The sequence below is a fragment of the Homalodisca vitripennis genome, chromosome 2 (genome assembly GCF_021130785.1).
Source record: "Homalodisca vitripennis isolate AUS2020 chromosome 2, UT_GWSS_2.1, whole genome shotgun sequence".
NCBI lineage: Eukaryota > Metazoa > Arthropoda > Insecta > Hemiptera > Cicadellidae > Homalodisca > Homalodisca vitripennis.
The window spans coordinates 128,909,990-128,925,530 of record NC_060208.1 but is presented as its reverse complement, the minus strand read 5'-3'; the positions used below and the strand labels follow the sequence as shown (position 1 = coordinate 128,925,530).

Below are 15,541 nucleotides of genomic sequence, written 5' to 3'. Positions count from 1 at the left end.
AAAAGAAGATCGAATGCAAATTTCTGTTTGATTTATAAAGGTGAACATTGAAGTTTTATTTGAATTGTGAAAAGATGAAAAAATTACATTGGGATATTGTAAGTAGTAGGTTGTGACAATCTACCAATTGCGGAATGGAAATTGTGCCTTAAAACGATTTGTGTATTTTCTTTACAATGAGTGTGTTATAGTTTTTATTTATTTAAGGTTGTTCTTGTTCTCATGCTATCCAAGAAAATTAGAAATAGAAGTTTTAAGAAATATGACGCGTGGCAGTTTGAGTGTTGAGGAGCGGGGAGGACTTGAGTTTTTGTTTACGAAAGTGTACGGGGAAAGGAGAGAAGTTTAGGTGAGGAGTCGGCGGGTGAGGGGGGGCAGCTGCACTATGATGGAATGTGAGGACAAAACGTAAACACAGGTGAAGGTGGAGGGGATAGAGCAGCGGGAGGGGAAATGGCAACGGCCAGACAGCTGACCTTGTACAATGTACTCTTCCCCCTCCCTCCCTCGCCCGGCAGACATTCCCATTCCCACGCATTCCGTTGAAAATCGATCTGTCTGAACAGGGAACACCGAACGGATTCGTCGTCAGTGTGAGGACGGTACACTGGAATAAGAAAATCACGAAAAGTATCAGATGAGATTATCTTATCCGTAGGAATGGTGGAAACTGAATCAGCATTCAGCTTGCGAAACGATGGAACATGACCTAAGAAGGACAAGGGCACTAATATCATCAAAGCTAATAACTTACTGAGATTGCAAATAAGTTTGTTTACTTGTTGCACTATAAGAATGGTTAATCATTAGGGAGGGACCGAGATTGCAATGATGAAATAAATCGAAACTTGTGGTTTACGATTCAAATAAAATAATACACAATAGGCGGTCTTAAGAAAATATGGAGAAATACATTTTAAGAACCAACTAAACATCAAGATTTGACTTGCTATAGATGTTAGAATGAAGAGGAAAACTCATTACACGTCTGATTGAAATAACTAAAACTCATTAAACGTCTGGTTGAAAATTACTGCTTTATTGCTGCAAGCGAATTTTAAAATATGGCTTAGTTCAGTGATTTATTACCAGATGAAATAACCGAGAAGATATAAACTATTTTAACATGTATAATGAAGGTTCTGTAAATTATATTACCTTAAATTCCTGTGTTAGAAGATAAAATATTTCGTTGAAAATTAATTTTACATTTTGCACAGTTTTTATTTAATATATACATTGTTTTAGTGTACAAGACTTTTAACTTTATATGAAATATAGTGAAATTGAAACCGATAATGTTATTATTTGTGTAGTATTAGATAAAAGTAAGTACAAATTTATGAGAATCCACAAGCCAGCAAACAAAGTTTGAGTTGTACATTTTCATCTACAGGTGCTCTACATAAATATAGTATATTTAACTACCAACATTGTACATTTGAGATAAAGAGAAAGCAATAAGGGTTTTCTCTATCATATTTGGATATTTTATAACTTGGATTGCGTTTTTTAATTTGGTATCGTTTGTGTACATTTCGGCATTAGATCCTGTGATAGTTGTCCTTATAACAATGTACTGGCACCGGACTTGAAAACTCTATACGGTCTAGAGAGAGGTCGAGACAGTTCAACAACCTCGACTCCATTTACAAGCTCTACGACTTGGAACGTATAATCCGCGTGTAACATGCGGTACCTCACCCGTGCAATCTGGTACAATTTGAGTCGTATACAAATTAAAAATCTAGTAGGAAAATGTAAATAACGAGTGTCCTACTACAAACGTGTTTACTTTACAGGTCCACCATAAAATACGTTAATCATGCATTGACAAACACAAGTATATATGTATAGGTATATTATTATGAATATTTCTGGAATTCCTATTTAAAAGATTAAGGCATGTGGATGAAGAATCAAAACGTTGAAATGTTAATATTGTAGACAGTTGCACAGAATTGTCTGGTTGGTACATGTGTGTATTGATGTTGTTAAATCGACGTAGAGGCTTAGTCTGAAGGGAGTTTATGGGGTTTACAACCTCCACTTATAAATTCTCATATGCAAGGAAGTATAATTGTAAAGAAAAAAATATCGGAAAAATGTAAATCCACGATATAGCATTAAACAGCTAAATAACCTAATTTATCATTGACTCAACTCATAACAATGGGGTTTTATTGAGGTTGTTGAATGGTGCTATGTATATAAACTGTCGGAAAACTTCTATTTCTGGTAGCAGTACCTGAATCTTTATAACCATAAATATTTATTTGTAATTCAAATAGTGAATGTGGTACAGTAATATATGTTTAGTATATTAGTGCATAACAAAGAATATGTCTAGTTTGATTCATTAAAAACGCCACGCAAGTCTAGAAATAGGTTTTCTTAACAAAATATATTTATTTTAATTTTCTACGCAACACTTGACGTGATAGTATAACCAAAATATTAAACTACAATATCAGCGTACGTTATATCTTGTGTATGAATGAATATCTTTCAGTACTTTTAAAAGTGACACATGATTTGTATATTTTTGTATGTTGCCAGAGGATTGTTATGTTGTGAATGAGGCACTGTTATTTGGGACTATTAATCATTTTCATATACTTTTTAACTCAAATTAAATGTTTTTATTTTGTTATAAATGTCTCTAACGTTTTAAAGTTAAATTTGTGTAATAAATAAAAACATATCATGGATCATGGCACAGTATTATAATTATCTGTAGCCTACTATTTCGACCTAGATTCAATATTTTTGCCCTGTTAAATTCCATAGTATCGTAACAGATCGGCAGATCGGTTTTTAAACAAGTGTTTCAAGGAAGAAGTGTATATATATATATATATATATATATATATATATATATATATATATATATATATATATATATATATATATATATATATATATACATACACACAATAAGATAAATAAACCAACACGCATACATGTTACAAGGTTGGAAAACATCTTAAGAACTGAAGGACTGAAACGATACAAAACATTGTTCTGTGTGGATACAAGTGCAGGATCAATTTTGTCCATTCTCAGTTTAAGAACACTGAATTCCACAAAAAATTAAATTATGGATATTTGAACATTTTCATCAAACAAGATTTTCTTGAGTACTTTGAGAAATTTTACGCAGATTTTAAAAATTTATAAAACCCTGTGAGTTTGATGTCCAAGAGAAGAAATTGTCTAGAGCACATACAAGTTACGTCTAATACTATGAAAGAACGTCTTCTATTTTAGTTTATTTCATTCCAACGGTAAAACCACTACATTACCAACAATAAATAGCAAATGACGAACGATTAACTACAGATTAATTACATAACAATGAATAACAATCTAATAAGAATATACAGTAAGTTTAATATAAATGTTTATGCAGGAGCATGTTTGGAGACAGCCAGTACTCTTCTTCGAATTGTTGAGGCACTTTCAGTGAAGAAATCACTGTTATGGCAGAAACTCGCCATTCTCGCAAGTGGATCATGGAATTTATAACCATGTGAGTGATGACTCCTGCCGAACAGATCAAGTGACCGAGTTCTTGTTGGAGTACGAAATTCCACTTGGGAGAGGAGTATTGGAGAGTCGAGCAGACCGTTCATTAATTTGGAAATAAATAAGATATTGGTGACTTTGCGCCTGACTTGAAGATTCGAAAGGAGAATCTCGGCCTGAAGTTCAGCAAATGGCACCTCCCTAAAACAGAGTCCCTGACGAATCCCTACTAGTCTTTAGAACTTCCTCTGGATAGCTTCCAGCATATTAATCAGATCAAACTAGTGGGGGGGGGGGCAATCGGGGCTAGCATACTCCAGAAGCTGGCGTACAAAGGACACTAAGAGTGTTTAAAAAGTTTTAAAACAATTTAAAACAGAGGGCTCGTCATGCCATGAGTTGATCTTGCGATGAATCCCAACATCCTGTGTGCACATCTGCATAAATCACAAGTATGCTCATTGAAGAAGAAATCAGCACAAACAGTTACACCCAAATTCTTTATGATGGAGACCTTATCTAGTGGTTGACCACCCAAAGTGTACTGGAAATTGCGTAGATCATGCAGCCGACCAAAAGTCAGAACAGGACACTTAAGGTCAAGTTTCATGTTATTTGTTACACCAATCCAGGACACTGTTGAGGCAAGACAAGGGCCGAACAAAGTTCTCTTGATGTCATCGACGAACTCTAGGGCTTGCACTGGCAACATGGAAGTTATGTCATTGATGAAAACAATAAGTTAGAATGGGCCCAGTAAGGGGCATTGAGGAACGTCCGAGAGTTGATGGTACTCAATGGATGGTGTAGTTGGCAACTTCACTCTCAGGCATCGGCCTTGCAGGTAGTCACTGAGCCAAGAGAGTAGTAGACCTTGGATTCCATAAACCTACAGGTGACATAAAATAGAGTGATCTACTTTGTCGAAGTCCTTAGTAAAGTCAATAAAAGCAAAATCCAGCTGTTTTAATGCTCTGAAAGCTGATAATATAATTTCTTCAAATAACAGCAAGTTTGCTAATGTTGATCTGGAGAAGGTAAAACCATTTTGATATGGGCAAGTCCAGACAGTACAAGCATTTCAAATACAGTCCCCGCATATAAGAGGATAGTTATGGGACGGTACTTCTCAACCTTCGTTCATACTGTGAGTCACTGCAGTGTTTGAGGAAAGATGGTGAAATGTTGTCGGGACTAGCACCCTTCTAACATCTGTTTTATAAGTTCCTCCAAGACTTTAATACATAAAAGGAGATCCTCGCCAAAGAAGATAAAGTATTAAAATTGAATGGCGGTGATGACATCACAGGCTGCGAAAATACGGAGGTGAAGCATATAGAGAAAATATCTGCCCTCTCCTGCAGATCCTCTGTGGAACGATCACCAAGCGTAACCTTAGGTGGTTATTCCAGAAGAGTTGTTTGCGGAACGAACAAAGCTCCAAGAGCTATTGGGGTGAGATTGAAGTTTCTTTCTGGTTCAAGTAGCTTCTATAGCATGTTCGACTAAGATACATGCTATGTAAAGTGTTAAACACAAAAATTAGTTCAGAAATAGTTGTTTTAAGATTGAAAGATATTTTCTCTCAACGTCCGATTGCGGCCACAGTTATTGCTGATAGCTTGCCATTTAATGGTCATAAATTCAATTTCAATTCTTTTGCTGAAGTGGAATTTTCAAATTCTTACTTTAAGTCCCACGCTATCCAAAGTGTAACAGATTGGCAGAAAGAGGAATAGGAAATACAAAATCAATGTAGAAGAAATCGCGAGAAGAAAGGAAAGGAACAATATTTATTTAATTACAGAAATGCCTAACTAACAGGTTTGAATGTGTCATCAGTGCAGCTTCTAGTGAACATAAAACTTAGATTTGAGCTTCCAGAGCAAAGTTATTCTTTTAAACCTAGTATTGTTCATAACAAAGTGGTCTGTAAAATTATACAAAATCATCAGATACAGAGAGGTTATTATCATTATCGGTAAAAAATTTAACAAATTAAGAAGAGGGTGAAAACATTTTGGCACAAAAATGTAAATGATTCTTTTTGCGAAACCCAGTTGTAGTACATAAACCTGTGAATCTAACTAATTAATATCTGGTAAAACTTAAGGAATATGGCAAAGTCATTAGCAGAAATAGTGTTCACTTAAATATATTTTGGTCCAAAGCAAAACCAGAGACAACAGCCGTTCTCCTACCAAATAGTTTAAATACCAAAGAAACAGCTTATAGATGTTCTGAACGAAAAATGTGTCTACCTAAGCTACTTAATTTATAAAAATTACAAGGAATATGTTATATATGAATGTATGTATATTGAATTTGTATTGAATAATATGAATGAGTATTTATTTTCAAAGTTACTCATGATTTTAATATTTTGCCAAATGATTGTTTTGTAGTGATTGAGTCACTATGATTTGAGTTTATGAAACAGTTTTACACAAATGAAATGTTTTTATCTTGTTATAAATGTGTTTTCTTTTTAAAGTTAATTGTGTATAATAAAAAACATTATGACCTGTTAAGGGGACAATCTGTCTTGGCGCTCATGTAGAATTAAGGATGTGAAAGAAAGAGACTCTAGTGGGTGATGTATATTTACGGATCATCCAATTGATTTAAACTTGCGCTTTAAATAATCGTAGATTTTTCGATGTTCTGTCTAGATTCATGTGTTAACCCTTTTACCAACCTTTTATTTTCAAGTTGCGTTTTGTTGACTGCCTAATACTTACTTCAGGTGACACAGAAAGGGATCAGTATACCCTAGCTTTAAACCATTAAGGTCCAATCTCTCGTCATTGGCCAGATGTGTGCAGCTCTAATAATAGACGTTGCAGTATTGACGGTAAAGAAAAATTGTGAAGGGGATTGTGGTGGGAGCTGAGAAGGTGGAGAAGCTTAAGTGTTGTCACTCCTTGTCAAACTTTCAGCGAACTAACGATCAGCGACATTCTTGACCTTGGGGGAATAATTGGGTCCCTGTCACGCCTATTAAGTCTTCTCAAATAGGAAAGTTAATAAAGCTGGAGGACAAAAGATATTTAAGTTGTGTTTTTCCAATGAATCAAATGGGAGCTTCTCGGCCTCCAAAAGCTCCAAAGTCATTATTGGTAGCTGAATAGACGAGGCCCAACCTGTTATCATTTTGAAAAGAAATGATAAATATGTAGAAGACATAATTTTAACCTCTTTCCTGTATTCTTTCATATTAGATTTCAGAAGTTGTACAATAAATAACAATGCTCCGTTTCTGCTCATTTTGTCAACGGGAAATTCTTCTTTCTCAGAGAGCAAAAGTTCCACCTCCAAGTTGCTGAAATATAAGATTACATCACAAATTCCAGTGTAGTTGAATATAATAATAAAAACTTAACGTTATCTTTGTTTGTTATAGTCTGGCATCAACTCGGACAGTGGACTCCTAGCGAAAGAGGCCGTTTTCGAAGGAATAAGCGAGTAAGTCTTTTTAATAAGCTAGTAACAAAAATTATGTAGTTTTATAATAGTGGCATTGTCATATCGTATTGCGCATTCGTAACCGGAACATTATTATGTGCTTCACGTTTAATTAAATTTTATTTAAAAGCATTAAGCTTGGGACATGAAGCGAATTTTCCAAATGTTTCCGAGGAATTCCCGAACTTCCTTCCTCAGTATTGTGAAGAATACCGCAGATGCTCCTTGCATTCCACTCACTCTTATGTTCAGTAGTATTTCGTAGGTATTCCTCATCTTTTTAACGACCTTTAACCGCCGTTGATACAATTAAACCTTATTAACATTTACAAATGGTTTCTGATTTAAAGTAATAGAGTACATGTCTTGGGGATTAGTAATTCGAAATAAGGCGATATGTATGGTATTAAACCCACACTATAAAAACAACTCTTAAACAATATATTATTAACATACATTGAAGAAAACAAATTAATTACTAACAAAATGTATTCTAACGAATATTTAAGATCAGCAATAAAGAATAAATTACATTTTAGGAAACCTCGAAAGATTCAGATTGTGAAATACTTTTACATCAGGCCAAGTACTTATATATGTTGATCAAATCAACAGACAATATAGTAGTTTTACATAGGTAAGTATTGGGATGCACATTTCAAAAACTTAGATGCAGTATAGTTCTTTAATAAAAATGTTTGCCATTGATGTTTACACCTACTGATTCCAATAATCTATTTATTGTTTTTGCGTCTCAGTATTTTAATAAATAAAAAAAATGTTATGAAGAATAATAATACTTAGTTACTATGTGCAACATAAAACAGGAAAAAAGCTATTATCATTGGTGTTTACGCCTACTGAATCCAATAACGGATTTATTGGTTTGCGTAACATTATTTTGATAAATCTAAAAAACTGTTATGGAGGATAATACTTAGTTACTACGTGCATCGTAAAACTGAAAAAGTTATTACTATGGTTAATTTGGGAAGTAAATGTGCCACTTTTTCATACAAAGTATTTATCACACTTAAATCAATTTCAATTGCAATACACTTATAATAAAATAGTGTCACTTATTATTCTAAACTCTTAGATTTACTCTAACGTTGTATTTTCAGGTTCAACGTCGACAATGCCATGCTTTATCCTGAAATTACTGAGTGGTAAGTAGAGCGACATTTGAGTCTATAGATTTGATTCTTAGTTTTAGTGGTACTTGAATCACTCTATGGAAGTTTTGAACGAATCAGCTGAAATGAAAAAAAGCAAGTTCCACTCAAAACAGCTGATTGTAGGAGTTGCTCAGCGAGCGTTAGCGCGTGCATGGATGGATGGAATGGAATGACGAATGAGATTGTTTTGTTGTGATGTAACCTAACTTCGCAGTTAGAGTTAGGTTAGTTTTATTTATTCATACATGAGTCTTCAGTCTTGGGAGTGGTGTGATTTCCTGTGTTGCAACATTTTGTTTTAAGTTATTAACATAGTGACTTACATTTTTACATAGTTTTAAATCAAGTATATACATATTTATAGTGTGAACGAGATAACTGGAATCAGTCATAGTATACCTAAAATGTCTAGAGTGTTTCTGAGAAGTGCTCTTTATTGCAAGTCGTGTACAAACTCTGTAGTTACCAATCACCTCAGTAATCGTGGACTATTTTCAGTATTTCAGTCAGTGAATAAATGCACCAAACGTGATGAATTGGGACAAACAATGATTTTATTGGAGGATGGCGGCAATATCAGAGAGTTGCCCATTATAGTTAGAAAAGTTTCAAATAATTCTATCATATTTAGTGAAAATAAAATATCCAATGGTGGGAACACCTTAGTAAAGGTAGATCAAGACTCTAAAGTAGAGAACAAACTAAATGACAGGGGTAAGTCAAACAGCAATGATTTGGAAGCCCAAGAGATAATAGATTACTTCAATAAGTGTTACACTGCTAGAGGTATTTTTGCAATATTAGAAACTATTCCTGCCAACGAAGTTACTCCAAATGTAGCACTACAGGCATTGAAGAAGATAGTAACACTCGAGAACAATAAAACCTTTAGAAATACTGTAGGAGAAGCCTACCGAAACATCGAAAATGAAGCAAACCAAATAGGATTGCATGAAAATGAAACCTTTACCCGGACGGCAGTGCTTTCTCGGTTGGTTGATAAAATATTAACAAGTGGCGATTCTGACATACTTCTAAATGGTTATTTGATAGTAAATCGTGATATAATAGGAAAGTACATTGATCAAGATAACAAGAATAGGTTCACAAATGAAATCTTATGTAGGGTTACAGATGGTAAATTCAGTATTAATCATACCTGTGAAGCCATTAAAATATTCAGTGATATTGCAGTTAAGTTTAATGAAAATGTTGATAAGCTGTGGGTGGGAATTACAGAGAAAAGTAACGACATCACCAAAAACAATATAATGAACGTAGTACGCTGCCTTCCTTATCTGTATAAAAGTAGAAAAGTTGTATTGTCAGTTGTAGAAAAGAAACTCTTTGATTTTTGGTACACCATTGATGGTCACAATGTAGCAGAAATTCTTGTTATTTTAACTCAAATTAAAAGTCATTCTCCGAGGATTCTTAGTATTTTGAGCCAATGGGTTAACAAAAACATTCATACAGCAACAGAAGACGACCTTATCGAGATTATAAATGGATTCTGTTTAGTGAATTACAATAACAGTGCCATAGAACAAGCTTTAGAACGCTACGTGAAAGCTAAAGGAGTGTCCATTAAAAATCCTGCACTGATGGGGAGTATTATGGATTATTGTTCAAAGTTTCATGTAAGATCACCAGTTCTTCTTCAGGGTGCTGCTGAATATGTTGTAGTACATGGGAATTCTTTATCACCAGTATTGCTACAGCGACTTTTCCTACCTCTTGGTAAGCTTTTCTATCAACCGACTAATGGATATAATTTTTGGAGGGTTTTAGAAGCAACATTAGAAGAAAAGTTCATCCAATTTCGGCCTGAAGAAGCTATTGACATGTTACTGCATTGTGTTTATTTGCAAAAATACCCTTTGAACTTTGTCAAAAAGGTATTTAATCCTTATTTTTTGGACCGGTTACACTCTTATAAAAATAAAGAGATTATTATTTTATCCAGATCAAAACTACAGATATTGGATGTAGCCATGACCTTGGAGTGCTCACAGTATCAAGGACCAATCCTTCCAAAACCGCTGAACTCACCTCCCATCTGGCAGGATGGACGAGTGAAGAGGATGACTAACAACATCAGAAGTATCCTCAGTGATATTGCCGGTAGTCCTGAATGTATGGCCTACAACATGATCCCTGCACGATTACCGTCTTCAGATATTTATGTAATTGATGCTCTAATGCTGAATAAGAGTGTCTCAATAAAAATGTGGCCAATTAATCTAGAAAGAGACTATAATTTGCATACAGCTATCATTATACACACTCCTGAGCACTATTGCAGCCATGGGAGGCACCTATTAGGAAAACAAGAAATGAGAAAGAGGCACTTTCGGTACTTGGGATTGAAGGTTGTCAGTCTGGATCTCAACGAACTTGCGAAACTTCGAGTGCATCCCAGAGCTCTGAGAAACTACATTGAGGAAATGTTTTCTCGTGCTGAACTTCCTTTCCCAAGAACTGTGTCGTTGGCAAAACCATAATTTACTTCACTGTAAATAGTATCTTTAGTGTGTTAAAATGGACAGTATTTAGCCTAAATATGTTTGACTTTCTATTAGGTTATAGTTAGTAATGTTCAAACCGTCTTATAATGAGAGTATTAGTAACTTAAACCGGTAGTTTTAAATAAATTTTGTGATATATAAATAATTTTATAGTTGATTAATAACTACGGATTTAACCAATGCTAAATAAAGAATAACATTCACAAAAAGAATTCATAGGTAACAAGATTGTAGTTTTCTCATTTTGTTCTCATTATTGAAGTATTCAAGTCAATAAAATTTGTAGAAAGCTAACAGGTTGTAAGAAATCTACATTGTAAACCATAAACCAAGGCTTAATGAAAGGTTCATCAGTGGCATTAGTCAGAAGACTGTAATAGTCACACATTGAACTTTAAAGGTAAGTTTATAATTTATTGTACGCCTATTGTTTGTATAGTATATTTAAGTATTAAGTATCACATAAGTAATTGATAGTAAATTTGATCTCTCACCGACATCCTTCCTTTTGGGAGGCAGAAAACAAGAATTGATTGTTATAATCACATATAAGTCAAGTAAAGTCTGTTCTTTCTTATAATGTAATTTTTTTAGATCCCTGGTAAGAAAAAATCTTCTAAAAATAGTGGTCTCTGGATAATACCAAAGTACCATATTTTTGTGTAATTAATTATAAACACTTAACACATGTTGTTAGTTAAAAATGCTTCTGTTTGTTTTTCCTTCTTACTGTTTTCAGACCTTGTTCAAAGAGACCTACCATTTTTATAAACAAATAAAATTTAAGTTAACTTATTTCCCTCTAAGGGAAATGCCAATCAGTTTAACCCTTTCAGTATCAATTTTTCAAAATAACAAGTTATTGTTATTTTTATAGTTTTAGTTGTAATTGGTTAATATAACTATAATGTGAGGGTTTCAGATTTTTTATCATGCCTCTCAAGGAAATAAAAGTAAATAATGATTGGGACATATATGTCCCAAAGGGTGTAAATGAACAAAATTAATAAAGAATTTATAAATGTATTTACTTTTATAGATAGCTGTCAAATTCCTCATATTACAAGAAAACAGTTAATATAAAAGCACAATGTCTCACTGATTTACAAAACTTCTATGCAAATTATGTGGAATATGGAGTAAAGCAGTCTTTACAAAACAAACTTCTATGCAAATTATGTGGAATATGGAGTAAAGCAGTCTTTACAAAACAGTGTGTTACACTTTTACAGTAAGTTTTTGTTTGTTTCTCCATGTTAGCTTGAGAACATCTGTCACACCTCCTTCTTGAGTTACCTTGCAGAGAAAGGTCCAAACCTGCATTAATCATAAGTTTTGCTTTTTTACTAGGTGTCAAATTTTCCACTCCTTTTCACTGTAGCGTCTTGGATGTTTTGTACCAATCAGTTGTTCTGCAAGGGGCACAATGAATGTGATGAGTGAAATCTTCTTGTGGTTAACTTTTTCATAGATAATCATTGCATTTAGTACAGCTACCATCAATAATTTGTAGAAGACATTTCGCAACCATTTGGTTGACTTAACAATGCGGATCATAGATCACACTACTACTATGCGGAATTTATGAGCTGCTATGTACACAACTCCCATTATTTTATTTTGATCTGAAATTGCAGTTGGGTACTCTACAAGATTTCTACTTTCATCTTTTGTTTTTCTTAAGACTTGAGTTATGTCATCTTTATGAGTGTTACTCAGAACAATTACCGCTTTTGAATTGTGCCACCTAACAGCAAGAGTTCCAGTTCTCCAATGAAGGGCTCTTTGAAGATCTATCAATGACCAGAATAACATTCGCAGATGACCTAACATGTAGATCGTTATCGTATATAAACATTATTTTAGATTTCAACTGAGTCGAAAATTTATCACCAGACGAATCAATATTATCCAATGATTCTGCTGAAGAATCAAGGAGAGGAAGTGTTTGATCTAGACCATCATTGCCATCTACATCGGACTCTCCAGAAGGAAGGTATTCTGGATCAGCTTCACTATTGTAACAATCTGTAATTTCAGATGAAATTTCATTCAATATACTCTGTCTATGTCACTTGAAGGCCAAAAGTCACTCATGTTTGTAAAGTCCCCTGGGACACATGTGTTTCAACCAAGAACCCCAATCCCAATGGGACTTGGTTTTATGTCCCACTGAAAATTACACACTTATAAAGAAGAATTTACTAAACAATAGGCATCACTCTACTCACTGTTACTTATATAAATTATTCAAAAGTCAGTTTCAACAGCTCAATCACTTATTTTACTTAAGCGCAAAGTAACCATCAGCATAGTTAAAGAATGACCACCATGTATGAAAACATCTGATGGAATTAATATTTGTTTACCCAAAGTAAATATTGTAATGTGTAATCATGCTGCCAATTGCATCAAGTGGAAAGATTATACATCCCTTTAATATTGTTTTCATAAGAAATTTAGTCAGAGCAATGCTTGAAGAAATTTTTGAAAACACTGGGGTATATAGTTCCCAATGGGCCTGAAAGGGTTAAAACTTAGGTGATTATAGTTGCAATAGAAGGGGATTTTGTAGCAAAAAAAATGGTGTTGTAAAAATGAATGTGTGTGTTTACAGTGTTGAGACTTAATAACAAAAGTGATTAAATTTAGTAAGTTTGTGATGCAATATACTGGTAAGCACAATAATTTTGAAAACATTGTATTAAAACAGATCTTGGCAATTTCATAATTTGATGAAATGAATAGAAATTGGTATGCTACTATTCTAAACTCAAAATTTGTATTTTATAGGAAAACTATGAGATTTGGATTATTAGCTATTTAAAAAGAGAAGAAATAAAAGTTTTGACTTTTTTCAGGATTTTTTAATGATCTAATATAAGAAAAATGGGAATTGTATTTTAAAATGTTAATGGAATTTATTCTTGGTTTTAAATGATTCCAAATGTCAATGGCAATCTGTCACGGTTTCTGTGTTTTTCAGTAATTAAGCAGGTTTCAATGTGTGGTAGGTAGGTACTTAGTTAAGTAATGACATTATCTATAATTCTATCAGATGATAATAGCAGGTGTTTAACCTGTGAAATATTTACCTAAAATTTCATTATTTATTTTGGTTTAATGGTTTTTAGCCGAGTGATTAAGACGAGTTTGGAACTGGATGTGTTGCGCTATGTGAACAAGATATCATCTGATGCTCACAAGCTGGTGATGAACCGGATGCAGCCTGGCATGTACGAATATCAGGCAGAGGCTATCTTTCAGCACTACTGTTACTACACAGGCGGGTAAGCAAATATTGGTTACAACTAAATTGTGTTGGATTCTAGCTAGAAAAAGTATTGTTGCCATCCACTTTGTGAAGTACGATTGGTTGACTGGTATATGTAACATTGCAGGTGCCGCAATATGGGTTACACATGTATCTGCACGTCGGGACACAACGGCTCAGTGTTGCATTATGGCCATGCTGCCGCCCCAAACAACAAGCGGATACAGAATGGTGATATGCTGTGAGTATTTGAGTTTCTTCTCGTTTATACAGAAGTGTCAGTTTGACTTTGTCAATAATTTTAATTTTAAGGGGGTTCCCCGTCTGAAAATTGCAAAAAGACTTTTTAAAAAAGCTATTCCATAGGATGTCCCCTTTGTATAGATATAATACCATTATAACTGTTATATATGAAATAATCTCATATAAGTGTGGTGTTGCAAATGAGTGTTTTGTGGGAATCAGGAGTGTGTAACTTTTCTGAGAATGATAGCGATTAGGATGTAGACTTAATTTATTAACCATGATCTGACGTGACGAATCAGAAGATTCTGGCTGAAGTTGATCATGGTGGACGAGAAACATGCTACATATGTTGTGACTATGGAGCAGCCAGGTGCTGCCGGGTACAAAAAACCTGGGTTAAGGAAGAACTTTCCTCTTCAAGCTCAGGACTCCGTCCCATTGGCCTATAAAATTTTAAAAGTTCCCATAATAAACACATTGCTGCAAACAAATGTTATTGATAGAATAACTTTTCTGTTAAATGTTAATTGAGGTTAGGTTGATTTCGATACTCAATACTGAGAAATAACAACAGATTTTTAGTGCTCATCATTATTTATGCAATGTTACTGTATGGTACTCAAAATTTTGTAAAACTGTTTGTTACCTTGAAACCTTATGTTTCATATCATAAAACATTTAAGAACATACAATATTGCAAACGATCTAAGTATTCTAAAACCTTAGTTGTTTTGCTCTATGATGCATAATAATCAACATATTGTAACTAAACTGAATCTATTACAATTTCTTGAATAGTACCACCATAATATTGCATCTAAAGATTTATATTATTTGATTTCTGCAAGACTTTTTCGCGACTTTCTTTAAATATTTTACTACTAGCCTATGATCGCCAAAGTACAGTAAATCCCCAATAAATTGTTAAATTTGAAAATAGAATGAAATTAAATATAATTTACTACACATCCCCATCATATATTACGTTTTAATATTCCATATACATTGGAGTCCCGCTAACCCGAACCCAGTTCGGGCTATGCAATTGTTCAGATTTTCCGGTGTGACAGAAAAACATTGAATGGGCCTATTTTATTATAAAGTTATCAACATTGATTGCATGATTCTATGAAAACTAACTAAAATGAGGTAGTTTTTTAAACTTTGTGTGAAATTTGGGTTAGTTGTTGTATCATCATCAGATTGTTGGTGAACTACCTTGTTGTTTGTATTATGTATTAATTTTTCATGCTCTAATTTTGTTGTGGTTAGTAATATTTAACCCTTTGAGTGCCGTGGCATTTTGCTATATGGTATGCATG

At 33.8% G+C, this 15,541-nt stretch overlaps 1 protein-coding gene across 2 annotated transcripts in view; it reads left to right on the top strand.

Moving 5' to 3' along the window:
* LOC124354730 (xaa-Pro dipeptidase) overlaps nucleotides 1-15,541 on the top strand; it is a 163,781-nt gene that overhangs the window by 132,646 nt on the left and 15,594 nt on the right. For both annotated transcript variants that reach the window (XM_046805389.1, XM_046805388.1), the window contains exons 5-8: nucleotides 6,932-6,993; nucleotides 8,118-8,162; nucleotides 13,834-13,989; nucleotides 14,101-14,214. In XM_046805389.1, coding sequence (XP_046661345.1) covers nucleotides 6,932-6,993; nucleotides 8,118-8,162; nucleotides 13,834-13,989; nucleotides 14,101-14,214 — 377 coding nt within the window. The remainder of the gene's footprint in view (nucleotides 1-6,931; nucleotides 6,994-8,117; nucleotides 8,163-13,833; nucleotides 13,990-14,100; nucleotides 14,215-15,541) is intronic.